Source organism: Budorcas taxicolor, chromosome 4 (genome assembly GCF_023091745.1).
Source record: "Budorcas taxicolor isolate Tak-1 chromosome 4, Takin1.1, whole genome shotgun sequence".
NCBI classification, from domain to species: Eukaryota; Metazoa; Chordata; class Mammalia; order Artiodactyla; family Bovidae; genus Budorcas; species Budorcas taxicolor.
Window position 1 is genome coordinate 45,129,649 of NC_068913.1, and position 26,257 is coordinate 45,155,905.

The window sequence follows — 26,257 nt, forward strand, 5'->3', positions numbered from 1 at the left end:
AAATACATGAAAGTGACAAAAGTATGCTCTTCTGAAACATATAAATAACAAAGAGCGTTTATGATTAATAACAAAAGATAATGCAATGCAAAAATTGGACAAAGTACATTATGAATAATTTATGAAAGAAGAAATCAAAATGGCTAATAAACATCTGCAAAGATGTTCAACATCAGGAAAAAGCAAATTAAGCAGTAAGAGCACTTTATCTCCAGATTGGCAAATGTTGAAAAGTCCGGCAATTCCAAACACTGGCAAGGATGTAGGGAACTGGGAACTCTTACTCACTACTGATGTTAAAGTTAATTTTTGCTGCCACTTTGCAGAGCAATTGGGCAACAACAAAGACATTTGAAGATGCTCTGATATGCTGTATATCAGCACTCCACTGACCTATGCATGTAACCTGCTCTCCCTCATATACACCAGGAGATGTTTACAACAATGTTTACGGCAGCATAGTTTTTAATTGCAAATACTGGGGGCTGTTGGACAAATTCTAGTAAGCATCTGTAGAACAACAACAAAATGAACTAAAGAATGTTTATATAATGGAGTATCATATCGTAGTTGGAATGAATGAACTCCAGAGAATAGCAAGGACAGATAAGAAAGCCTTCTTAAGTAAACAATGCAAAGAAATAGAGAAAAACAATACAATGGAAAACACTAGAAATCTCTTCAAGAAAATTAGAGCTTCCAAGGGAATATTGCATGCAAAGATGGGCACAATAAAGGACAGAAATGGCAAGGACCTAATAGAAGCAGAAGAGATTAAGAAGAGGTGGAAAGAACATACAGAGGAACTGTATAAAAAAGTTCTTAATTACCCAGACAACCATGATGGTATGGTCACTCAGCTAGAGCCAGACATCCTGGAGTGTGAAGCCAAGTGGGCCTTAAGAAACATTACTACAAACAAAGCTAGTGGAGGTGATGGGATTCCAGCTGAGCTATTTCATATGCTAAAAGATGCTGCTGTTAAAGTGTTGCACTTAATATGCCAGCAAGTCCGGAAAACTCAGCAGTGGCCACAGGACTGGAAAATGTCAGTTTTCATTCCAATCCCGGTAATACCAAAGAATGTTCAAATTACTGTACAACTGCACACATTTCACATGCTAGCAAGATTATGCTCAAAATCTTTCAGGCCAGGCCTCAGCAGTATGTGAACTGAGAACTTCCAGATGTGCAAGCTGGATATGAAAAGGCAGAGGAACTGGAGATTAAATTGCCAACATCTGCTGGATCATAGAAAAAGCAAAGAAATTTAAAAAAAAGAGAAAATCTACTTCTGTGTCATTGACTACATTAAATCTTTTATGTGGACCACAACAAGCTATGAAAAAATCTTTAAAGAGGTGGGAATATCAGACCACCTTACCTGACTTCTGAGAAACCTGTGTGCAGAACAAGAAGCAACAGTTAGTACTGGACATGGAACAACAGAGTGGTTCAAAATTGGGAAAGGAGTCAAAGGACAATATATGTCAAGGCTATATATTGTCACCCTGCTTATTTAACTTATATGCACAGTACATCATGAGAAATGCTGCACTGGATGAAGCACAAGCTGGAATCAAGATTGCTGGGAGAAATATCAATAACCTCAGATATGCAGATGATGCCACTTTATGGTAGAAAGTGAAGAGGAACTAAAGAGCCTCTTGATGAAGGTGAAAGAGGAGAGTGAAAAAGCTGGCTTAAAATTCAACATTCAAAAAATTCAGATCATGGCATCCAGTCCTATCTCCTTATGGCAATTGGATGAAGAAACAGTGGAAACAGTGTCAGACTTTATTTTCTTGGGCTCCAAAATCACTGCAGATGATGACTATAGCCATGAAATTAAAAAGCACTTGATCCTTGGAAGAAAAGCTATGACAGACCTACACAGCATATTAAAAAGCGGAAGTATTACTTTACTGACAAAGGTCTTTCTAGTCAAAATTATGGTTTTTCCAGTAGTCATGTATGCATGTGAGAGTTGGACCATAAATAAGCCTGAGCGCTGAAGAACTGATGCTTTTGAACTGTGCTGATGAAGACTGTTGAGAGTCCCTTGAACTGGAAAGAGATCAACCAGTCAATCCTAAAGAAATCAACCCTGAATATTCATTGGAAGGACTGATGCTGAAGCTGAAGCTCTAATACTTTGGCCACCTGATGCAAAGAGCCGACTCATTAGAAAAGACCCTGATACTGGGAAGGATTGAGGGATAGAGGAAAAGGGAGTGACAGAGGATAAGATGGTTGGATGGCATCTGACTCAATGGACATGAGTTTGAGCAAGCTCAGGGAGATAGTGAAGGACAGGGAAGCCTGGCATGCTGCAGCTCATGGGATTGCAGAGAATCAGACAACTTGTCAACTGAACAACAACAATATCCAGTACATGAATAAATTTCAACAACAAAATGATGTGTAAAACCAACTTGCAGAATTACATATGTAATGATACTTATGTTAAATGTCAACATTTGCAATATATTATTTATAGATATATACATATGAAGTAAAAGTCCTAAAAAATGAAAAAAGAACAAGCATCAACTACAGAATAGGGGTTACCTTTGTGGGGAGGGGAATGAAATCAGAAACCATTCAGGCAACTTAAACTCTATCCATAAGATTTTCTTTTTATGCCAAAGGATTAGAAGCAAATGTCACACAATACTAACTTGATTAAAATCTGGTTGGTGAGTGCAAGAGTAGAAATTTTATTACTCTCAACTCTTACATGTTTTAAATAGTACATAATTTAAATAAAACCAAAAGAAAATTTTTATCCTAGATTCATTAATTAAAGAAGAATTCTCAAAAAAGTCAAGTGTGAACTGCACCCTACGCACAGATCTGTTAGTATACAAATTATCCAAGACAAGCAGTTGTCTTTTCTAAATTTAAAGGTCCATGGGTGGGCAAACTTTTTCAACAAAGGGCCATGGAGTAAATATTTTTGGCTTTGTGGACCATACAGTCTCTGATACAACAGCTCAACCATATCATATTAGTATAAAAGCAACCATAGGCAATAGGTACATGAAAGAATATGACTGTGTTCCAATAAATTTTACATTAAAAAAAAGAAGAAAAAACAGTGGGTTGAATTTGACCTAAGGGCCATAGTTTACCAACCCCTACTCTAAATTCTTAGATCCCCAAATCCCAAATGTTACCTTTCAGTACAGGCTGCTACTGCTGCTGCTGCTAAGTCGCTTCAGTCATGTCCAACTCTGTGTGACCCCATAGATGGCAGCCCACCAGGCTCCTCTGTCCCTGGGATTCTCCAGGCAAGAATACTGGAGTGGGTTGCCATTTCCGTCTCCTTCGGTACAGGATATAACCCAAATCTTTAGTATTGTATATATTGAAGTTTAAAGTGAGTTTGAAAGTCTCCTACTGAGTAAAATTTAACAGAACTAATGTTTATTGAACGCTTGCCATGGCTCAGGCATAGTACTAAGTTTGCATGTGTTTCTCATATGAACTTCTTAACAATTCTGAGACAGTCACCATGAGATAGACACCATTATCATCCCCATTTTCAGATGAGGAAACGGGAACTTAACAGAGGTTAAATGACTAGTCTAACATTTCTGATTTAATAAGTGATGTTAATCATAAAACACAAGCCCAGGGCTCCTAATCCCCCCAAAGCCTGTACCGTTAATCCCATTGTTACTCTACTCCGTCTCCAGTGTCCATCACGCTTTCACTACATAAATTATCTAATGGAAACAATCACAAATTAAAAATTGAGACATTGTGTGAGAATAAAACCTGGTGTATTAGATTTTAATAATAAAGACATACACATTTTAGTCAGTAATCTGTTTCTTTTAGACACTCTTGTCTAATAAAGACTTTAAAAAAGAAATGAAAATAAGGTCACTTTCCAGTTACCCAGAATGTAGCTGAGTAAGGACAGTTAGTAGGCAATCCACAAGCTTCATCCAACCCCCTATTTTTATTCTGTTACTCGTCTTCATGTGATATGATGATGTAAGATGCTAGCTTGGATCTTTCCAATTATCTAGGAAATGGTGACTCAGGCCATAGCTGAGGATAAAAGACTAAGTTCCCTACACTCTGCATTTAGAGAATCTCCAGGGGTGATTGGTGGGGCCTGCTGTGGGAACTGCTGTTTCACAGGACCAGCCCTGCTGGTGTGTCCTCCCCTGCACTCTTCCAGGGGAGAGTAGAAGCAAGAGCTCTTACTGCAAACAAAACAGGGTCTATGAAGCATTCATCTTTCTTCTCCTTGTGCTGCTGGCCCCCCCATGAGGGAAAGAGATTCCAGACGTGTCCTGTTGTCTTCCTGCAGAGTTGGGGATGCTCAAACCATCTTGGCCCTGTACCCCATGGGAGACCCATGATTGTTTCTTACTTTAAAGTGACTGAGCTTTTGAATCAGTAGATGACCTGGAAAAGGAAAAAAAAAAAAAGGAAAGATGAAATGTAAAGAGAGGGAACCTGCGGGTGGGTTAACCTGCACTCCCACCATTTCCTGTGGGTTGAGTGGACACAACAGAAGGTGATTTGAGGCATAAGCCATCTTTCTGGAGGAATATTTTCTGCACAGAGGGACCCATGCTGAAAGAGGCTATAGGTCGTATTATCCATAGTGGAGGAAAGGGATGCCAAGTGGAAAAGAAAGAGAAGAGCCTCAACTATGCCTCACAATTTGGGGATATATCAAGTCTTCCAAACAAGTGACCCAAAACATCCTCAAGAGAAAGGCAGCATTTGGATATCCTTGAATCAAAATTCCCTGAGGTCAGAAATCTTTTCTTCCTTGATTTCCACCATATCCCCAGCACCTAGAAGAGTTTGTGGCACAAAGTGAACACCAAACTCAGATTAAGATTTGCCACATGGAAAACAGAAACAAAAAAAGAGAGCCACCAGTAACTCTTGATCAAAGAGAATGTCATCCCTCTTATATAACCCTGCCATGGGAGCTTCTCTAGCAGCTTGGAGAGATGAGGAAGAGTGAGGAGCTGGGGAGAGAAGAGAACAAGATCCTTTGCCTGCTCAAGTCCCTCAAGCCTTCAGCTTAGTGGGGCAGGGGTGGGGGAAGTTCTTAACTGAAGGTGAGCTTGCAGTGCTAACTGTATTATACTTTTCAATAGCTAAAAGTGCTGAAAAATAATGGAAATGGAATACTACCCAGCAGGGAAGGGCAAGGGGAGTTAACAGAGCACAGCTGGCAGCAGTTATTGGAAAAATAAACCAATCACACATCCATACCTCAGTGACTAGAAACACTTCAGCCAAACAAGTTGCATTAATAATGTGATATCCTTGGAAAACATAAGTGATTAGAAAAGAAGGATTCTCCATCAGGACAGCCCTACAGAATTGTTTATCTAGGGATGATGATGAATTTGGACGTTTCCATTCACATGTTTATGTTCAGTCCTTTTGGTGACAAGTGGCTCATATTTGTCAAATGACTAGGTGGCCTCACATCAATAACAATGCAAGACTGAACAGAGATAACATAGGAAATATCAGCTTCCAAAAGCATCAGTATAATGATGACCTCAGATGCATTTGAGGGGCCATCACTAAAGATTACTAGAAAGTGTAAGAAACCAAATTGGAGAGGTGACCAGGGTCATAGTCTAAGGCAGAAACCAAGGACAAAAACATAGAAAATGCACTTGGAATTGGAAAACAGGATCAGAGGAAGCATAATGAAGTAGATCTAAGTCATTCTTGAATGTCCAGTCACAGGAACTATTAAAGGAACCTGGCCAACCCAAATGAAGGGGCACTATTGATGACATGGGACAGCTCAAGTAAATAACCATGTAGAGACTGACCTGCTGTCTTGGCATTAATGTCACTCAGTATGCAGTATTCATACGTTAAATCAGTTCCCAATTTAAAAAAATTGTGATTTCATTTCCCAAAGTTTATTTGAATTTTTCTTTATTTTCTCTAGCTCATAGAGAGTAGCTTTGCTTTGTTTATTTGTTTGAGAATTAAATAATGCTTCTAATATGCCTAGAAAGTATCTGGCATAAAGCTTTGTTCAAAAAGTGTTAATTAATGTGAAGGGTCCAATTTTTCATCTGAGTGGTTCACAACTGTAACAAGATTTTGGACAATTAATTGAGAGTTTAGTATACAGATAGAAATGTCAGTGTAAATACTCACACAGAGACCTGAAAATAATTTTGAGTCTTGTTAAGATGCATGATAGCATAATATCACTTTACTTGCCTTTTTCAAAATAATTAATTATGAGACTTGTTATTAATTATGCTGTAGCACCAAGTGATACCCTGAGCTTTGAAGATGTAGGGTTTCTCTTATATCAAATTCTCAAACACAGCTCTTATGAACTTATGTCACATTGCATTTCTTTTCTCCACCCAATATTCTCTGCATTTCATCCCATGTGGGGTCATTTTTTAAGAATTTGGTAAAGGAGTAGAGGGAGCAAAATGATTGTGATTCAGGATATAGGTGGGAGAGTCTGTTTTTGAAAACAGCTGATATACCATGGGATGGCCATGGAATTCTGAGTACCGCCACAGTTACATTAATCAGACAGTTATTAACTTAAACTGCGAAAGGGGGAGAGTTCAAAAAGTGCATTGCGAAGCTACAATAAACCAGAGGCTTTTTATTCTAGCAATTTACGAAAGCTTTACATTTTTATTTCCAATTAACCTATCAATACTGATGTCACTTAAATACTCCTAAGGAATGTTATCTCCTTATTATTGCCAGAAAACATGCTGCCCAATTTCATAGCTCAGCTGTTCTCATGCATGGATGGACAATCTGAATTAACTTGAACAGGAACAAGATTTTTAGACACTCGGCTTCATTCCTAGTTGTAAATTTTAAGTAATTAATATGTGACTTTAAGTAGTAAAGAAAATTGGATAATGTTTATTTTGTGCATCAAAATAATAGTAATACACTGCTATTCTATCTATTCAGTGTTAGCATATCAATAGAAAAATTATTGTAATCCACACATTCAATGCCAGGATAATTGAATATGGCAGCGATGAGTAAAGACCCTCTGGAGAGCTGTCTTAAAATTAAGCTATTAAAGAAAGATGGTGTTTTCAATATGACCAAACAAAGACAGTAGACCCCAGAGACATGAGTTTTTCTGCCTTGTGTACAGACTCCTTTTGCATATTAAAATCGGGCCCAAGGACATCCATTATTCTGCTGATCTGAAACTTTGATGCTAAAAACTAATTTTTATTCATGGAGAAAGTATCTGAAGTGATCAGGGAAGTCCAGAATGTAAAGTACTGACTAGATCTATTTACAACTATAGGTTGTTCTCATTACACCATTAATCAGACCTTCTTTCTCATCCTACTCATGCTTGAATGAACCTGGACTTCCAAACTATTTATGACACATGATTGTGTGTGCACTTTTAAACAATAGCCCAAAGGTCAGTAATAAATCACAAACATCTTACATAGTCTCTTGTTCCTATAGAAGGAACCTTTGACTGTGAACTAAATAAAAACCCACAAGTGAGTCACTCTCCCCTCCTCAGTGATGCTGAAGCAACTTGAGAAGAATAGGGAGCTGTGGGTTTGGGAATGAGGGAATCTATGTCTCGTCTTGTGACTTCTGCTTATGAGCCATGTAGCCTTTCAGAAAGCCCAATTCCTCCCTCAAGCTCAGAGACCTCACCTTAAAGTAAAAAGAGTAGAAACCAGAGATGAAGGGACTAATAAGATGTGCCCTCAGGGGCCATGTATATAGTTTAGTGTGTGTAGGGGGTGTCTTGTTAGCAACTGCTTCCTTGACTTACTTTACCCCTAAATCAATTAGCCAATCATTTCTCTTTCTCTCTCTCTCTCTCTCCCCCCGCCTCTCTCTCTCTCTCTCTCTCTCTCTCTCTCTCACTCTCTCTCTCTCTCTATCTCTCTCGCACCGGTCAGTACTGCTAGATGCTACAGAGGATATTGGAGAAGTGTAAATCATGATCTCTGCTCTCAAACGGTGTACTTTGGGAGGGTATAATTATGTCTCACGTGAATTTATTGTCCAGTGCTTCTCACAGGACTCAGTAAACACAAAAATAATATGTCTGCTGCTTTCAGCCAGCTTTTGCCAGCACAGGCATGGTTAGATCAGAAAGAAAAGAGTTGCTTCCACCTTGTGGCTGGATCTTCTTTAGCTGGTTCCTGGCAAAACCCTGCTATTGCTAAGCTTACTTCTCACGGCAACTAGAAGACTGTATTATTTTTACTTTTATATACTTTTTCTCCTTTATATTATAACGGAGATGACAAATTTCTCTTTAGTCCTTGTTCTCATGGAATTCAAGGTTAGCCTTGGCCAAAACGTAGTAGGCAGCATTGATTCATTCTCTTGAGAAATGCTAATGAAGCTCTTATCCTGTGCTAGTCACCTCAGCCAACAGCGGAAAAATGAGTGAGCACAGAACTGCCCTCAGAGGGTTCTGACCCCAGAGCCACTCCCCCTTGAACTCCCCCACATCCTCAGCTCCTCAAGGACTCTCCTCCTCCCATTAATCATCTTTTATCTTACGCAGTAATAACTTCTGTCCTTGCTGCAAGTCTTATTATCTGCTGTTTTTAAGGCAGTGTAGATGGAACAAAGCTACAATCCCTCTCTCCAGAAGTGTATACTTTAGTAGGTGCAGACATGGTGGAGTGAATAAATACAGCTATGATGAGAATAAGAGAGGCATAGCCAGGGAGACTTATACCCTGTAAGAGAGGCACAGTCAGTATGCAGTGGACACCTAGAGAACGGTGGTGACATCTCCCCTTGGAGGGACCAGAGGTGGCTCATGGAGGAATTGAGCAGAACCTTGAAGAATGGGCACAACTGCAAGATAAGACAGGAGGCGTTGGGGAGAACGGCAAGAAAAACTGCCAGAAGCGATAGCAAGAGCAAATATGCAGAGCTGGGAGCACCCAGTGAAGACTCGGGGAAGAAGAAGCCATCCAGATTGAACCTGAGAGAGTGGCAGGAATGAGCTGGAAGGTTGGGGGCACCAGATCCTGGACGCTCATCACACCGTGTTAAGGGTCTGGATTCTGTTCAGGAAGTCTGGGGAAGGAGGGTGGGTGTGTGAAAAGGAGAGAGACCACAGCAGAGGTGAGCTGCAAAAGATGATGGTGGCAGGCACAAGGACCAAAAGAGGAGGCAGAGGAGAGACACAGAGAATGGAGGATGAAGGCAGGAGGGACGACAGGCTGGAGACCTAGAGGGAGTAGGGTGGACGGGGATCGGAAACTGACTAGATGCAAAGGCAACTCCGAAATCTTTAGCAATTTAAAGAAGTAGGTATGACTCAGTAACCCTGATGCCACTTGTCTTTCTATAACATTATCTTAAGAGACTATCTATATAAAAATGAAATATTAAAACAAATAAAGCCTTCCAAAAATAGCTTCTCCAATGTGGACAAAGTTAGCACTACCTGATTGTTATGTCTTACCCTTGAATTATTTTATAAAGCCTATGTCTTGGTCCCTTCAGGCTGCTATAACAAAATGCCAGTGAGTGAGTGGCTTCTTATAGACAACAGAAATTTATTTCCCATAATTCTGGAGGCCAGAAGTCCAAGATCAAGGTGCCAGAAGATTTAATGTCTGATGAGAGAAGAGGAACTAAAAAGCCTTTTGATGAAAGTGAAAGAGAAGAGTGAAGAAGTTGGCTTAAAGCTCAACATTCAGAAAACGAAGATCATGGCATCTGGTCCCATCACTTCATGGGAATTAGATGGGGAAACAGTGGAGACAGTGTCAGACTTTATTTTGGGGGGCTCCAAAATCACTGCAGATGGTGACTGCAGCCATGAAATTAAAAGATGCTTTCTCCTTGGAAGGAAAGTAATAACCAACCTAGATGGCATATTAAAAAGCAGAGACATTACTTTGCCAACAAAGGTCCATCTAGTCAAGGCTATGGCTTTTCCAGTGGTCATGTATGGATGTGCGAGTTGGACGGTGAAGAAAGCTGAGCGCTGAAAAATTGATGCTTTTGAACTGTGGTGTTGGAGAAGACTCTTGAGAGTCCCTTGGACTGCAAGGAGATCCAATCAGTCTATCCTAAAGGAGATCAGTCCTGGGTGTTCTTTGGAAGGACTGATGCTAAAGCTGAAACTCCAATACTTTGGCCACCTCATGCGAAGCATTGACTCATTGGAAAAGACTCTGATGCTGGGAGGGATTGAGGGCAGGAGGAGAAGGGGACGACAGAGGATGAGATGGCTGGAAGGCATCACCAACTCAATGGACGTGAGTTTGAGTGAACTCCAGGAGATGGTGATAGACAGGGAGGCCTGGCATGCTGCAATTCATGGGGTCGCAAAGAGTCGGACACGACTGAGCGACTGAACTGAACTGAACTGAATCCCATTCATGAAGGCTCTCCTCTCAGGCCCTAATCACCTCCCAAAGGCCCCACCTCCAGATGTCGTCACCTTGGAGGCTAGGATCTCAGCATGTGAACCAGGTGGGGGATACAAGTGTTCAGATCACAGGAGCCTTCATATGTCATGTCATATTCATCCATGGCTTTAAAATCTATCCCCGTCCCACACGCACCCCACCCCAAGTGTTGGTGCTTCTTTTCTTTTACCTCCTCCCAAATCTAGTCTCTTCCCTCCTCTCCTTATTCTGCAATCTTGGGAACTGATCACTGTGTCTGCATCACCCAAACTCTCTTGCCCTCTGATTTCCTGTTGGATTAGGCTGATAAGAAGCACTAGTAGGAAATCAGAGGGCAGTGCGTTAGCTTTCTATTCCAGCTGTAACAAAGTACTGCAAACTTATTGGCTTAAGACAGCACACATGTATTATCTTACAGTTTTAGAGGTCATAATTCCAAAGCAGTGTCAGTGGGTTAAAAATCAAGTTGTCTTATGAGCAGGTCTATTTCCTCCTGTAGGATCTAGGAAAGAATCCATTCCCTTGCCTTTCCAGCGCCTGGAGCCACCTGTATTCCTTGGCTTGTAGCCCCTTCCTCCATCCTCAACACCAGCAGCAGATCATCTTCCCTTATCCCTGACCTCTGCTTCAGTCCCAAATCTCTTCTCTCTCAGACTTTGACCCCTGTGATTATACTGGGTCCACTCAGAGAAGCAGGATAGCCCTCCCATCTCAAGATCCTTAACTTATTCACAACTATAAAATCCCTTTTGCCATGTAAAGTAATAGATTCACAGATTCCAGGGCCTAGATGTCGATGTCTTTGGGGGGGATGTTATTCCGTCAGCCTCAGAAATGTTGATGTGTTCTTACCCCTGTTGCTCCCGGCCAAGCTGCCCTGGGCCCAGCGGTGCTCCTTCCTCTACCACAGCAGCTCTAGTCAGGTGGCCCCTCTTTCACAGTTTGAGCTCTCATATGCCCCTGTAACTTTCTATTCCTCTGCTAGAGGAATAGATGCTATTGGTATCTGCCCTCTTTGGTTGTCTTAACCCTGCTCACACCTCTGAAATAGTCCCACCATTAAATTCTCTTCAAAAATCCCAGCTGACTGATACACCCATCTGGGTATACCTTTCACTGTAACTCACACTGTAAACATCAGGTCTGGAATTGGTATGTGCACATATGCACACACACACACACACACACAGTAAATGCAAAGGCAATTTGCAAACAGGTTAGCTTCAGGAAAACAAGAATTGGTTATCCTCTGCCTATATAGCAGTCACCACACAACGACCAATGCTTGCATCTGAAAAATAAATCTATCTGATTAGATAAGTATGGAGAATAATAATCCCTCATTTTCTCTCAATTACATCCAGGGAAGGGAAATCACAGCCTATATTAGGGCCACAGTGGAAAGTTTTCTTTTTGATTTGCTTTTGTTTATTTTTCAATCAACCAGGGAAACTGACTTCATGACCTAATATAAGTGATTTCCAAGAAAATGAATAAGCCACTAGCTGAGCCGCCAATGATAGCTTTCTATTCTTGCTCAGGCAGATAATTTTAAGATATTTCCCCAGTCTCCTCTTCTTGCCTGAGCAGTCAAAACAGTGTATGAAAATGGAATTGTTGTGCTTATTTTTTGCTTCGTAGAAAATATTTTGCATCAACCAGCTTGTCTTTAAAATCTTCTTTGCGTTTCTGTTTGTGGCCACACAAGCAGTTATCCCTCTGTCCTGGTTTAGGGTTTGGATTATCTGCTCAACATTCAAGGAGGTTTCTTTTTGTAAGAACTATTTGTCAAAATCATACAATAAAAAATAGCATTAACATCCTATAGGAATTCCTAAAAGGCAGTACTTAGCAAACCAACAGAAGATTTTGGGAGTCTTTAACCTCTCAGTGACATTTTCAGAAAACCACTTCCCTCATTTCTCCATTAAATACATTTTCAACCCCTCAGGGGCTTCTCTCCTGGATTCATTGTGAAGAACTTACCATTGTGTTTCATTTTTTTTTCTCTCTTCTACCATTATGAAGATGATGATAGCTACTACAATTAATAATGAAGTTAATATTTAAATAGAGTTTACAAGGGTAGCTCAGAGGTGAAAGCATCTGCCTCCAATGCGGGAGACCCGGGTTCGATCCCTGGGTCGGGAAGATCCCCTGGAGAAGGAAATGGCAATCCACTCCAGTATTCTTGCTTGGAGAATCCCATGGACAGAGAAGCCTAGTAGGTTACAGTCCACAGGGTCACAAAGAGTCGGACACGACTGAGGCGACTTAGCAGCAGAGTACTCATTATACCTCATACAATATAAATGCTAAATAAGCAGTTGTAAATACAATGTCAATGTTAGGTAAATAGTTACCAGGCATGCCAATTTCAAATTTTGCTTTTTGGAACTTTCTGGAATTAAAAACATATATCTATTTGACACTAACACCTAGGGAAATGGAGGGCCAACTTTTAAAGAAATGCTTAGGAAAGGTACCCAACCCAAACTATGGGGTCATAGAAGGCTTCCTGTATGCAGGCATACCTGAGGTTTCTCCTAAGGGTCGAGTAGGATTTAGTTGTTGTTTGAATTGGGAAAGGCAGATTCTAAAAGGAAACCACAGGTGCAAAGGTACATAAAGAGAACAACTCCACCTGGAAAGTATTTATAAGGCAGGAAATGGGTGACCTGAGGAAGGAAACATCAACACCAATTAAAAGCCCTGGAAGAGTGAGATTTGGGTGGGGGGGGAAGCAATCTAATAATATCCCCTATATGAGATTAGTGTTAGTAATATTTGACAAAGGAAAAGGGAAGTTTTGGTGATAAAGATACCAAATTATAATTTAGAATTGACTTCCGCAATTGGGCTACTGCGTCATCTTTAAATTTCACATACATTTCCATGTTTTAATTTAGAGAATTGTAAAAGCAAGAATGAGAAATGGAAACTGTTGAATAAGGAGCTCCCCCTGAATCTGCACCAAAGCAGCCCTCTGAGTGAGCGGCCAGGGCACCACCCCTGCCCAAGTCAAAGACTGAACATTTTTTGAGCTGTTACTGAATCTTTTCTAAAGAGAAGATACACAAATTAAGAAAAATGTGGAGTAAGGTTCCCCACTCATATCACGGCTCTGCAGTGACTCATAACTTCTTGTTCCCCTCTGGTTCCTCTCACCTTCATGACCCTTCCAAGCAGGTATGGGCTCAGGTATAACCCTGATGAAGAACTCTTCTGCAGATCCACCAGGGCTTTTTCACACTTCTCTTTGGATGAAGTTTCGTAAGAAATATTTTCTTTTTAAATGATTATAGTCAAAACATAGAGTCTTAGATAGATTTCAATGTATAAAATAAATGAGGCAAATAAAATCCACAGAATTTTGGTGTTGTCAAATTTCAATTTCAATCTGTACTTCAATTTCCAGGGGGATAGAAGTTTTTCAGGAAAAGCGTGCTGACTTAATGGGCTCCTGTGCCTTGCTGAGGCAATTGTGCACCACAGTTTTATAACTAGAGCCAGGTCCTGTAATAGACACTTGGATCCTGTCTAATTCAATCAACAGTCTCATGGAAGACATGGGGGAGTAAACCAAAGCACTCAGTGTGACCCCTTGGAAAAGATTTATACTGTAATAGTCATTAAATAATATCTAACAAAGGTTAATTGTGAAAAAAACCATAATATAGTACAGGCCACTATTGAGGTGAAAATCAGCCTGTCCTTTGCTCCAGCAGGGCCCTCACAGACCAGGTGTCCTGTTGTCATAGCACCCAGTGACAATGCCTCTGGCAGAAGCGAAGGCCCGAATTCTAATTTTGTTTTTCTGATTTTATTTAGACTCAGCCTCCTTTCTTCTTTCTCTCGATCCTTTAACATTTGTTTCCATAACAATAACATACCTGTCTCTAGCAATTTTTATAGGCCACCTTTACTGAAACCTCATTCGGTCTCTTGTAATACTGTTGAAATTGCTGTGATTTGGCTGCAAGTGCCTAAGGCAGTATTTCAAGATGGCTTTATGGTGTGCAGAGGTGCTCGAAAGCTGAGTTTTCTGTGTCATGAAAACGAAGACGGTTACTATAACTGAAAAGCAAACCTGAAATTCATTTACTCAGACATGATTAACTGAGGGCATACTTGTTGGGAATTGTGGCAGGTATAGATGACACGGAGGCAGGAGGCGCTTTCCTTGCTTGTGAGGGATCTAGAGTCAGTGGGAGAAACCAGCCTCGAAGGGAAGAATTATGACAAAACTATCCTGTGACCTCAGACCATTAGCCACACAAATGGTCCAGAGCTAAGTTTTTCATGAAACAGCGAATAGAGGCATCAACTATTTTTTGGCATAAAATTCTAAAGAAGCTCAATTCCTCACACCTAGTTATAATCTAGGATCACTTCAGTCACACATAATCATATGAAATAGATTCTTGTGGTATAAAGGCAGTGAACTGATTGCAACCAGCCGGGAATGTTTGTGGAGAAACCTGAGGAAGCCTTGAGTGGAAACTACCATGACTAGGGGCTGCAGTAAGCCCAGAATTAATATAGTCCTTGTAAAGATTTCGTTGAGTCGAACCAAATACTGTCTACAAAAATGTGTACAGTATAGAGCTTATTTTTTTTCTTACAACCTGGACTATTAATTGCTTAAGAAATACTGAAACTGGGAAATTTCCTGGTGGTTCAGTGGTTAGGACTCAGTGCTTTCATGGCTGGGGGCCCAGACTTGATCCCTGGTCAGGGAAGTAAGATCCTATATGGCACGGCCAATATGTACATATATACTGAAACTTTTACCTTTACCTGCCTTGGCTTTCCAATAAGAGAAGTTTTACCTGCAGAGCCTCAAGCAAGTTCAAGGACTTAGTAATAGTTTTGTTAGGAAAGAGAAAAACCTGCCAAGATGTGAATAGAAATCTGTGTGTAGAAATGCAGAAGAACTTGTTAGGCTGAGCCAAGATGGCAGCCTTCTCTCACTCTGCCTTGCCCCTAAGACACCACTGTGAGGTTGCCAGTTTCCCAAGGGGACCACAGATACAAGTATTTCTTTCACAGGGGGGAAAAAAAAAAGAATGCCTAAAATTCATGTTATATCCTTTGGTTAGTTTCCTACATTTAACATCTCCTTGATCCCCATAAAACAACATGCACATTCCTGAATTATGTCTATGGCTGTCTGGCCATCTGTCTGTTTCTTTGTCGTCCCCACTGCCTCCATTCTCTCTCTATCCCTCTCTCAACTCTAACTCAAACTTGATACTTTAAAAGTTCTCTGAGAACAAGTAGAGATCTTCAGTTTCATTTAGTACCACAACTCAGGTGAAGGTAGCTCCGTGGTGAAGCGTGTAGAAAGAGGAGACTACATTAGAGTCACAACTGGTCTGTTTCTTCATCCCTGAACAACCTGCATGTTTTCCATTGTTTCTTTTTTTTCTCTCTTGCATTGAAAACTATCTTTTTAATTAATTTATTTATTTTAATTAGAGGCTAATTACCTTACAATATTGTAGTGGTTTTGCCATACATTGACATGAATCAGCCATGGGTATACATGTGTCCCCCATCCTGATCCCCCCTCCCCTCTCCCTCCCCATCCCATCCCTCAGGGTCATCCCAGTGCACCAGCCCTGAGCCCCTTGTCTCATGCATCAAACCTGGACTGATGATCTATTTCACACGTGGTAACACACATGTTTCAATGCTATTCTCTCAAATCAGCCCACTTTCTCCATCTCCCAGAGTCCAAAAGTCTGTTCTTTACATCTGTGTCTCTTTTGCTGTCTTGTGTATAGGGTCATCATCACCATCTCTAAATTCCATATATATGTGTTAATATACTATATTGGTATTTTTCTTTCTGACTTACTTCACTCTCTATAATAGGCTCATTAGAACTGATTCAAATGTATTCTTTTTAATAGCTGAGTAATATTCCATTATCAAATTAACTCCCCCAAATATTCACATGCCACATAGGGAAAGGACCCTTCAACTGGCCACACCCAGCAGCTAAATGAAAGTCAGAAGGGAATGAGAATCTCTTCTTTCCCTGACAAATTCATTTTCTTATTCATCTGGATGCTCACAGGATGAAAGTGAAAAGAATCACTTCTCAAATTTCTTTATGGAATTCCATGTCAAATAACTATGTATAAGACTGGTATTGGACTGAAAGTGAAGAGTAAACCTTTTTAGCATTTGTGTCATTTCACAAGGATAGATGGGCATCTCCTGGCTGGGCCTGGACTGTTTGTTACCTCTGACACTAGGTCCAGATGAGCTTAACCGCTTTTGCAATATGCCCAGAATGCCTATAAGATTCGCATCTTCAACAGTGGCAGCATTTCCATCTCATTGCCCAACCAGCATCTATCCCACTGCCACCACCACCAAGTTTTTTTCCTGAATTTGCCAAGATCTTGGACTGTTTCAAACTTCCATTGCTCCCAGTGAGGCAGGAAGACTGGCTCCCTGGCTCCCTGGAATGGACAGGGGCTTGGGAGAAACTGAAAATCTTAGACAAGGGGCTAAGGACCTTCAGTTCAACCAGCATCAGAGTTATTTTCTTCTTCTGAGGGGATCCCATATGGAATGCTGCCAAGCCAAGAGGTCAGCTCAGACTTCCAAAAACTCAGTAAAAATCTTCCCAGAGCCTAGTCCTGAAAATCCCACACTGGAGACACACCACATCCAGCCCCATGAAGCCCTTGAACCCTCTGTTCCTCCAACTCCTACACAATCTTCCAACTCACCACCTCTCCCTGGCCATATTTTCCTCCCTTAATTCTCATGGCTGTTAGCAAGGGAAAGGGAAAATAACAAATAGACAAGAGAATGAAAGCATCAAACTTTCTAAGTATGGCTGTTAATGTTTCTATCACCCCATAAGAATCCTATACAATTCTTGTTGCAATGTCAGTCTTGAGAGAGAAGTGTCCTCAGGCAGTGGTGGCTGTCAAGGTTTAAGTTTTGGATCAAGAGAACGTATAACCCCCTCCCGCCATGGGTCTCAAGATGAGCTGTGTGGAAATGCTTAATTCATTCATTCATTCATTCATTCATTCATTTACAAATATGTACAGTGAACCCCATACAAGATAAACAGTCAAATGGGACGTAGTCCCTGCCCTCATTTATCCTATGATTTCCTTCCCCACGTCTTCCAATTTCTCATCTGAATAAACAACATGACAGCCTCACAACTTCAGCTCCATTCCTCAATCTGCTACTTTCTCTCCAGCCCACTCTTCATACTGATGTCTCAGGGAAATTTCTAAACACCACTCTGTTTTCCTGGTCAGCTTGCCCCCTGTTCAAAATTTTCTGTGCTTTACTGTTGCCTTTAAAATAAAGCCCAAACCCCTGAGTAGCAGAATTAACTGCCGGCAGTTCCCCCAAATATACCATGCTCTCAGACCTCAGGCTCTTTGCATATGCTGTCCTCTCTACCTAGAATGTTCTTCCTCTTCCTTTGCCAAGGGAACTCTTGCGGATACTTCAGAATCCAGTTGAGATGTCACTACCTGTAGGAAGCTCTCTCTGACTACCAGCCACATTTATTCTAATCTAGATGCCCCTCACTTCTCTTTCATTAGCACTTTCTGTACACTTCTGTCACAGCAAAAATATATTGAACAGTAACTGTCTTATTTACCCACTTTCTCCCCCAACTAGACTGAGAATGTGTTGTAAATAAAAGCTATACTTTTTGTCACTATTTATCCGATCTCCCAGTAGACTGTCCAAGACATAATAAGTGCTCAGAAATTGTTTGATGAGTGAAGAAGTTCAAAATCTAAGAGGGAAGACAAAGAGGCATAATTCCCTACTGAAGTGTGATAGATATTGGGGTGCAGTGATAACTGGGGTGCCGAGGGATTCCACACTTCTGCTTGAGGTGAAGACAAGGTCTAGGAAGTCATCCCTGGGGAGAAGAGCTTGGGTTGGCCTTGAGGGAAGATTAGGAAAGCACCAGGCCTGTAGGGAAGACAAGGCAAGGGAATAGTGGCATATGGAAGGCCCTAGCTGCCTCAGTGAGTATGAGGCATCTGGGGAGATTTCCCTCAGAAGAATGATGCTGGTGACCATGTGAAGATATTGGTGGGAATAATCCAGAGGGAGGCAGGAACTGAACTAGGAGCTCAGCAGGACCCCCGGGTTTCTAGCTTGGGTGAATGGTGGCACTGTTGTCCAGGATGAGGACTTGAGAGGACAAACCATCTGAGGAGAAAGATGGTGAGCCCGATCGGCTGGTGTTGAGCTGGAGTGGCCTGCTGGACATCCCAGTGGAGGAGATGTTTAGCAATCAGTCAGGTATGTGAACCTGAAGAGAGTAGCCAGGAATGAAGACTCTATTCTAACAGCTTCACTGAAACCTGTGCTTTACTTCTACGATGTGATGCTGGGCCTTGGGGTTTCAGACACAGGCGACGACTGCTGAGAGAGGGATAATTGGTCCCACTTCTGCCACTGGCTTGGATACCTGACCTCAGGCTAGCTGCTGGACTTCAGGCTGTGCCTGGTGCCTCCTGGGAAAGGAGACCGTAAAGGAGACCTGAATGAAGAAAACTGGTGCAAACCTTGGCCCTAAAACAAATTAATTTTGTCCTGTCTTTAGTGATTCTTCTATGTGGAATTTGTGTCATTGAGGGCAACCTCTTCCACTGCCTTGAAACAGTGCTTCCAAAGGCCACCGAGTATACAAAGTGGGGAGCCTTTACCTTCATTACATTGAAGTCCTTTCCCCTTAAGTGAAAGTGAAGTCGCTCAGTCATGTCCGACTCTTTGCGACCCGCCTACCAGGCTCCTCTGTCCATGGGATTTTCCAGGCAAGAGTACTGGAGTGGGTTGCCATCTCCCACACTGCAGGCAGATGCTTTACCATCTGAGCCACCAGGGAAGCCCCTTAGGGAATCCTATTTAGGTAGAGGCATCATTTCCATGGGCTTCCCAGATGGCGCTAGTGGTAAAGAACCTACTTGCCTGCCTGTTGATGCAGAGATGTGGATGTGATCCCTAAATCAGGAAGATTCCCTGGAGGAGGGCATGACAACCCACTCCAGGACTCTTGCCTGGAGAATCCCATGTACAGAGGAGCCTACAGTCAATAGGGTCACACAGAGTCAGACATGACTGGAGTGACATAGCACACACACAAGCACATACATCACTTCTTTGCTATAATAAACACGTGTTTATTCTCCCCTCCCCCCACTTTGTTCTACCCTTTGGCTGTTGTGACAGCAATTTTTTGTTCCTGTTCTGGTCCAGCCTATAGCATTCACTTTGATAGTGCTCCCTTAAAAGGGGCTTATTTGCAATTCTGTCTGCATTATCAAGTTCAGGAACCTACCTAAAATAGCATTTCTGCAAAGCAACTCATTGTGCTTGTCCTGGCTAATTTGTCTTAAGTGACTTGCACTGAAATGAAACATATTTTAATTCCAAGTTTCCTGACAGTAATAGTACTGTGGGAGTTACATGGTGTGCTCATGGTTGAACCTCTTTTATTCCAAATATCTATTCACAAAGGATAATGGGAGCTGCTTATGGAACCCATGCATGCTCAGTTGTTTCAGCCATGTCCAACCTTTTGGAACCCCATGGACTGCAGCCCACCAGGCTCCCCTGTCCATGGGATTCTCCAGGCAAGACTACTGAAGTAGGTTGACATGCCTAGGTATTGTCAACAATCCAAGAGGAATTGGTATTTAACCAAAGAGTTTCTGGCAGTCAGATGTGAGGATGGCAAAGATTTAGCAAGAGCATTAGTCATGTATGGAGAATGGAGTCATTTTTAATTCAAAGGACTGTGATAGAAAATTCATCATCAAACTTGAATATCAACCAACCACTATTTACAAAGAGGCCAATATCACAGCATCACCCAGGGAAATGTAAATAAATGATGCATAACAAAAATTCTCAGAGAAGCCCGAAAACCAATCATTCCATCCAACACACTGAATTAGATCCTGCCCTGTGTTCAATGAAAAGGCCTTAAAATATTTACTTCTTGACTCAAAGCGAAGATGCCAGCTTATTTTGAATTGCAGCATCAAACACATCCCCTAATTTTTTAAGAAAATCCTAAATAGTTTAATTATGACCTCTGTCATACTGGCTAAATAAAAGTGACATACCATCACAACCTTCATGGTCTAATATTTGAATTTCTACAAAGATAAATAAAGTTTGGTGGTCAGATTCAGGATGCAGCCAGGGATTAGCCTCTACTAAGGAGCAGCAGGCTGCAACCAAGCCTTTCTGTTGCTCTCTGGAAACTGGTCATCTATGGGTGCTTCTCTGTTAGAAATATAACTTGAATAAAACCATCTTTGGCTAACGTGATGTTTCTTTAATTAACAGGTAGGAGATCAGATCATTGAAATCAATGGGGAGAGCACAAGAGACATGACCCACGCCAGAGCAATAGAGCTCATCAAATCAGGCGGAAGGAGAGTGAGGCTACTGCTGAAGCGCGGGACGGGACAGGTCCCAGAGTATGGTACGCTTCACATTTTGACTCGTATTTTTTCTGTTTCTTCTGTGCCCATAAATGCCTATGCTTATTTATAAAGCTACAAAAGTTCTCTAATTCTACCTAGATATATATTTAGTGATCAGTGGACATAGATCTATACACGTGTATATTTAAGGACAAAGTATATATTATATGTTTGTGAGCTCTTTCTTTTGCTCCCTTATTTAGGTAATGTTGAAAATAGCGAATGTAGGACCTTTCAAGGCATCTCTGAGTGTGCTGGGAGATCTGGCTAAATTTATATATTAGAACTTCTGTTATTTGACTGATAGTCCTCTGTTCATTTGAGTCCACAGTAATTTATCAATTATTTCCTAAAATGACTCATGCATCAGACTGTCCTGTGGGATATGTAACCTGGGCCAAGGGACCAGCAAGACCAAATCTTCAGGCTATGAAGATTAAAACATAAACTTCAGTTCAGGCAATGGTTGCATTGCCTTGGAGTTCAAGGATATTCCAAAAGTTCACTCTTACGTTGTGTAATCTAGATGCTTGTGAGGAAGGCTTTACGGTGCATTTTAATTCATAGATTTGCCTTGGGAAGTCTGTAGCATTATTTCCCCAAAGCCCATTTAAGGTACAGCCAACATCATTACCCTAGTATATCAGAAACATGAGAAAGAGAGAAATCTTGGCTTGTCTTTAGTCTCAGGGAGTAACAGAGAGACAGACAGACGTCAGTCAAGAGTAGTACAGATAGTAAATGTCCAGGTTAGGGAAATAAGATCTAACCACTGATCTGAATAAGTAGCTGAGGATGTTGATCTAGATTAAACTGACTCCCATTTTCACTCTTCCATTCTTGAAAATCTACGTAGTACTTTTTCCTCTTAAATTGTGCTTTCTGCCTAAGTTACCTAATAACTTACTGAATGCTTATTTAGCAGAACAGATATAATCCTGAATTCAGTTTAAATATCTGAATTCAAAGGCCCTTAAATACGTTATGTTTCCAGGGTCTTGAACATACTGAAAGTCTACAAGAAGGGCTGGCAAATCCTCACATTAAGAGTAGGGCAGCATTTAGAAGTTTCTAGGGCTGGCCATATGCCCAGGGAAATATTTCATCCCAGCTTCCCATCCTTAATATTTGGATCTAATAAAATATTTTTAATTATTAATATTATCAGTAAGCACAGACTTGAGCCTGTTCAATGGCATTGGCATTCTTCCCTTTGTAAATAATCTGAACTCTTGAAATAGAATCATTTTTTGCACCCTTGGACATGAAGAGATTCAGTAATGAGAAACCAACCAGTGAAATTCTATCACTTCTACAAAAGACTTTGCTTTCAAGGTGTGTTTCCTTCCATGCCAAGACCTATTATCTATACCCAGAAATTCTCATAGAATTAATGTTGTTCTTATTGTTCTAACAAATTAATCTTTAAAAAGTTAATCTGAATAACATGGCTGTCCTGAACTTTCTATTCTTTTTGTAGAATCACTATTTGGTCCTTATTCTGAGCACCCACCACACCAGCTGCTGCTCTACAGAGAGCAGTTAAAACAGTCTGTCAACCAACATGTGGCATAACTCAGACTGTGATGCATCAGCATGAAGCTGCCTCGAGGCATAAAAATAAAAATATGTTTCTGAACAACATGAAAATTCAAGACCATGTCAACATTATCCCATTAATTCTTAACATCATCTGAAAATATCTAGTTAAAGTTAAATTCTAAAATTAACAAACAAAGAGAGTTTGTTAAATATCTGGGCACACTTTTGAATATTAACTAATATTGTTAACTCTAGCAGTATTGCAGAATTTCTTCTAAATATATTCTTCTAAAATGTAATATAAAATCATACACACTGGTAGCAGTAGAGCTTCTCAGCTATTTTTGATGTTAGATTTGACATGGATGGTGACTGTAATTTTAGAGATTATGTCATAAAAGAACAAATTTAATACAGTAAAGCAATCTCCTTTAGGGAAGTAAATGAATAGTTATAAACTAAGTAAACATTAGTTCTTTAGGAAACTCTAAACCAAAATTATGCGTGAAAAACCAAGAGGGTAGGGCTCAGATCAGCATTTTTGAGGATAATGCCATCAAATGATATTTCTGAAATCTCACAGTGCCTCATGAGGGGGCTGTTTTAGGGGTCCCCAAGGCCACCCCACATTCAGGTATTTGCCTATAAGACTCCTGAGACACAGAATGTTGTTGTGGTCACGGCTCAGATTTATGACACTTATATATAAATAGTAAGGATACCCAGTAGAATCGTAAGGAAGAACACCACAGGTAGAATCGGAGGAACCCACACGCAGGCTTCCTCTGCTTTCTCTGTCTCCCGTGAGGGATCACCCAGAGGACGTTCACGCAGCAGTAAGAGTGCAGCAGCATGTGTGTACTAATAGTGCTGCCCTGATGGTATGGCTGCCCTGGGGAGCTCATAAGAGACTCAGTGCCCATGGCTTCTCCTGGAGGCCAGTCATGCTGGCACCCTCTGCCTGGCACATACCAGAATCCCACACTCCCAGAAGGACAGCAGGTGCTGAGCATAAACCACTTTGCTTGTGCAAACAGTTGAGATACAGTGAGAGACTTGTATCACTTAGGAAAGGTTTATATTAGTGAGGGAACGAATTACCAGCCACGTTCCCGGATGCCAGCCGAGGACCAGACTGGCAAGGAGGCCTTTCTGAGGTATCAGTCACAGCCCTGCTCTGAAAATGCATTCCGGTACCAGGAACAAATCACAAAGTGGCCACATTCACAGACTCTATAGATGCCCGTGGTGTCTGTACTTGCAGCTAAGGAGCATCGCAATTCCTCCAGCATCAATTAAATCGACTATCTCATGACAAAGAATATTTTTTGTCCAAGATAGACTAGAGTATATTTTTATTAAGGTACTTTAATGAAAATTTTTATTAAAATATACTCTAGTCTATCTTGGACATAAAAAAGTGGGGAAGTCGCTGGGGGTGCAGGTAACAAAACAAAATAATAGCAACAAGAGCAGTGAAAGAAGATGCTTGGGCTTATAGTGCTGCTGCTAAGTCACTTCAGTCGTGTCCGACTCTGTGCAACCCTGTAGCCCACCAGGCTCCGCCGTCCCTGGGATTCTCCCGGCAAGAACACTGGAGTGGGTTGCCATTTCCTTCTCCAATGCATGAAAGTGAAAAGGGAAAGTGAAGTCACTCAGTCATGTCCGACTCTTCGAGACCCCATGGACAGCAGCCTACCAGGCTCCTCCGTCCATGGGATTTTCCAGGCAAGAGTACTGGAGTAGGGTTCCTTTGCCTTGGGCTTATAGTAGATGTAACCCATATATAATCCACTTTGTCCAAATGCACCCTAATGACAGGAAAACTGATTTCTCTGTCAACTATGAGTTTAATCCTATGTTTGTTTCCTTTGTTTGCCCTTTAAGATTTGAAATGGCATAAAATCCAGTTTCAAAAGATTGTTAAAGGGAGTTTATCCGAATCTAGAGGAGACTTTACCAGTTAGGGAAGTGTTCAGGCTTAACCCCGTCCGGGTGAGAGTGAACTCTGAAGGTGAAGAGACTGGTGAACAGCAGGCTAGGAAGGGGTTTAGGTAATAACCCTCGGCCCTACCTCTGATACCTGCAGAATTCAGAATTCAGAACAGCTCTGAAGCCGTCCCTTATCTGGACTTCTGGACATGTCAGGAGAAAGCTGATCTCAGTCAAGAGAAATACGAAAACTCTGGTTCAGAGTCCTTAAGGTGGTTTGTGACAGAGAGATAAGCACAGGTGCAATGGGAAGAAAAAATTACCCCAGGTAATCTGTCAGATTGTTGACTAAACAAAGTCAGTGTGAAGCCAAGTGAGCTGAGGAAGGGAATAAATATGCTGCAAACATGCCATCCATAATTACCATGAGACTAAGCAGACACACCTCAGCCGATCCAGAGGCAGGAATAAGCAAAGGCAGCCACTAGCAAGCATACTGGCTGCTCACAGAGGTGGCTGAGCAGCTGTGGCAGGGGAGGGGGGATAATAAGGGCTTCGAAGGAGAAGCTGCTTTCATAGTTAAGTCCTTGAAAGAGCAGCTCAGGAGATAGGCACTTCAACTGCACTCTAGTCCTCAGGGTAAGAATTTGTTGATTGTAAACTCAATGAGAGCTTGGGCGCCCCCCTCCCCTGACACAAACATCTCAACATCTGGCAGGAAGAAGGCAATTTGATTCCAGCATACTGAGGAAAAGATCAAAAACGGATGCAGCAGAAGCAAGCAGTGCCCTCCTTAAACTGACTGTTGCAGTTCCAATTAAATCTAAAAAGTCTAAGAGAAAAGAAAACAGGGATCCTGATTCTAAAGCTGCATAGGAATGTATTATGCAAATTAACTCCATCAGCATTCAAGGATTGTAAGGAATGTTCACTTGATGTACACACTGAGCCACAGAGCCAGGGCCTCGGTAAACAGAAGTGCCACTGGATGAAAAAATGTCCTCCACCGGCAGTTCAGGCCAATGCAGAGCCTTCCCCTGGTAATACTTGCTGTTCAGAGCTCATCAAAATTAAAAAAAAAAAAAAAATTATGCCTTCCATTCTTGGTTGGTGGTCTGGTTGATTCTCTTAAGCAGCATTGCAGGTCTTTATGACAAGAATGCCGAAGCAAGTTTGATTGTAAATGGCCTCAATGGTCTTAGGAGGCCAGACAGGGTTCCCAGGAGGAAGCACAATTCTCAGAATGCCCAGGGACAATTAACACTAATGCCCACATCTCCCTTTGGGGAAAGAAATCATCAATCCATGAGTTAGACTTCTTCCTGCACTACCATTTTCAAAGTTAATTGCATCTTTGATAGGTGTTGACTAATATAAGGCCTACAATAAATGAAATTGTTTACATTTTACAAGTGTAATAAAACTGCATTAGGTAAGAAAAGATCTGTTTGAACCATACTGCATTCATACTCTAGCTGAAGAAATGAATGGGCTAAATAGTTAAAGGTCTTCCTTTAATCAGTAAATGAAAATAATTTACAGTAGTATCAGAGCAACAGATTAAGCAGTACCAGTCTCTACTTATATGGCAATTAACATTATTTTTTCATGTATTCTTCTTTAACAATGTGCATTGGCATGTGACTATTATAAGCATGCTCCTATAATCTGGTTAACAATTATTTGTTCAAGTCCTTTCTTCCTCTGATCATACAAAGGTCAACTCTAGACGTTGTACTCCTACCAAATAAATATTCCATGTGAGGTGAGGCAGATCCTGTAATTAATATCATTAATTAATATCATTACTATTTTCTCAACTCAATCAGGATTTTCCTGAGCACCTACTATGTT

The 26,257-nt window shown here is 41.2% G+C and overlaps 1 protein-coding gene across 1 annotated transcript in view; it reads left to right on the top strand.

Annotated features, from left to right (window-relative positions):
* MAGI2 (membrane associated guanylate kinase, WW and PDZ domain containing 2) overlaps positions 1–26,257 on the top strand; it is a 1,481,671-nt gene that overhangs the window by 1,377,992 nt on the left and 77,422 nt on the right. The window contains exon 21 of the mRNA XM_052638336.1: positions 20,790–20,928. Coding sequence (XP_052494296.1) covers positions 20,790–20,928 — 139 coding nt within the window. The remainder of the gene's footprint in view (positions 1–20,789; positions 20,929–26,257) is intronic.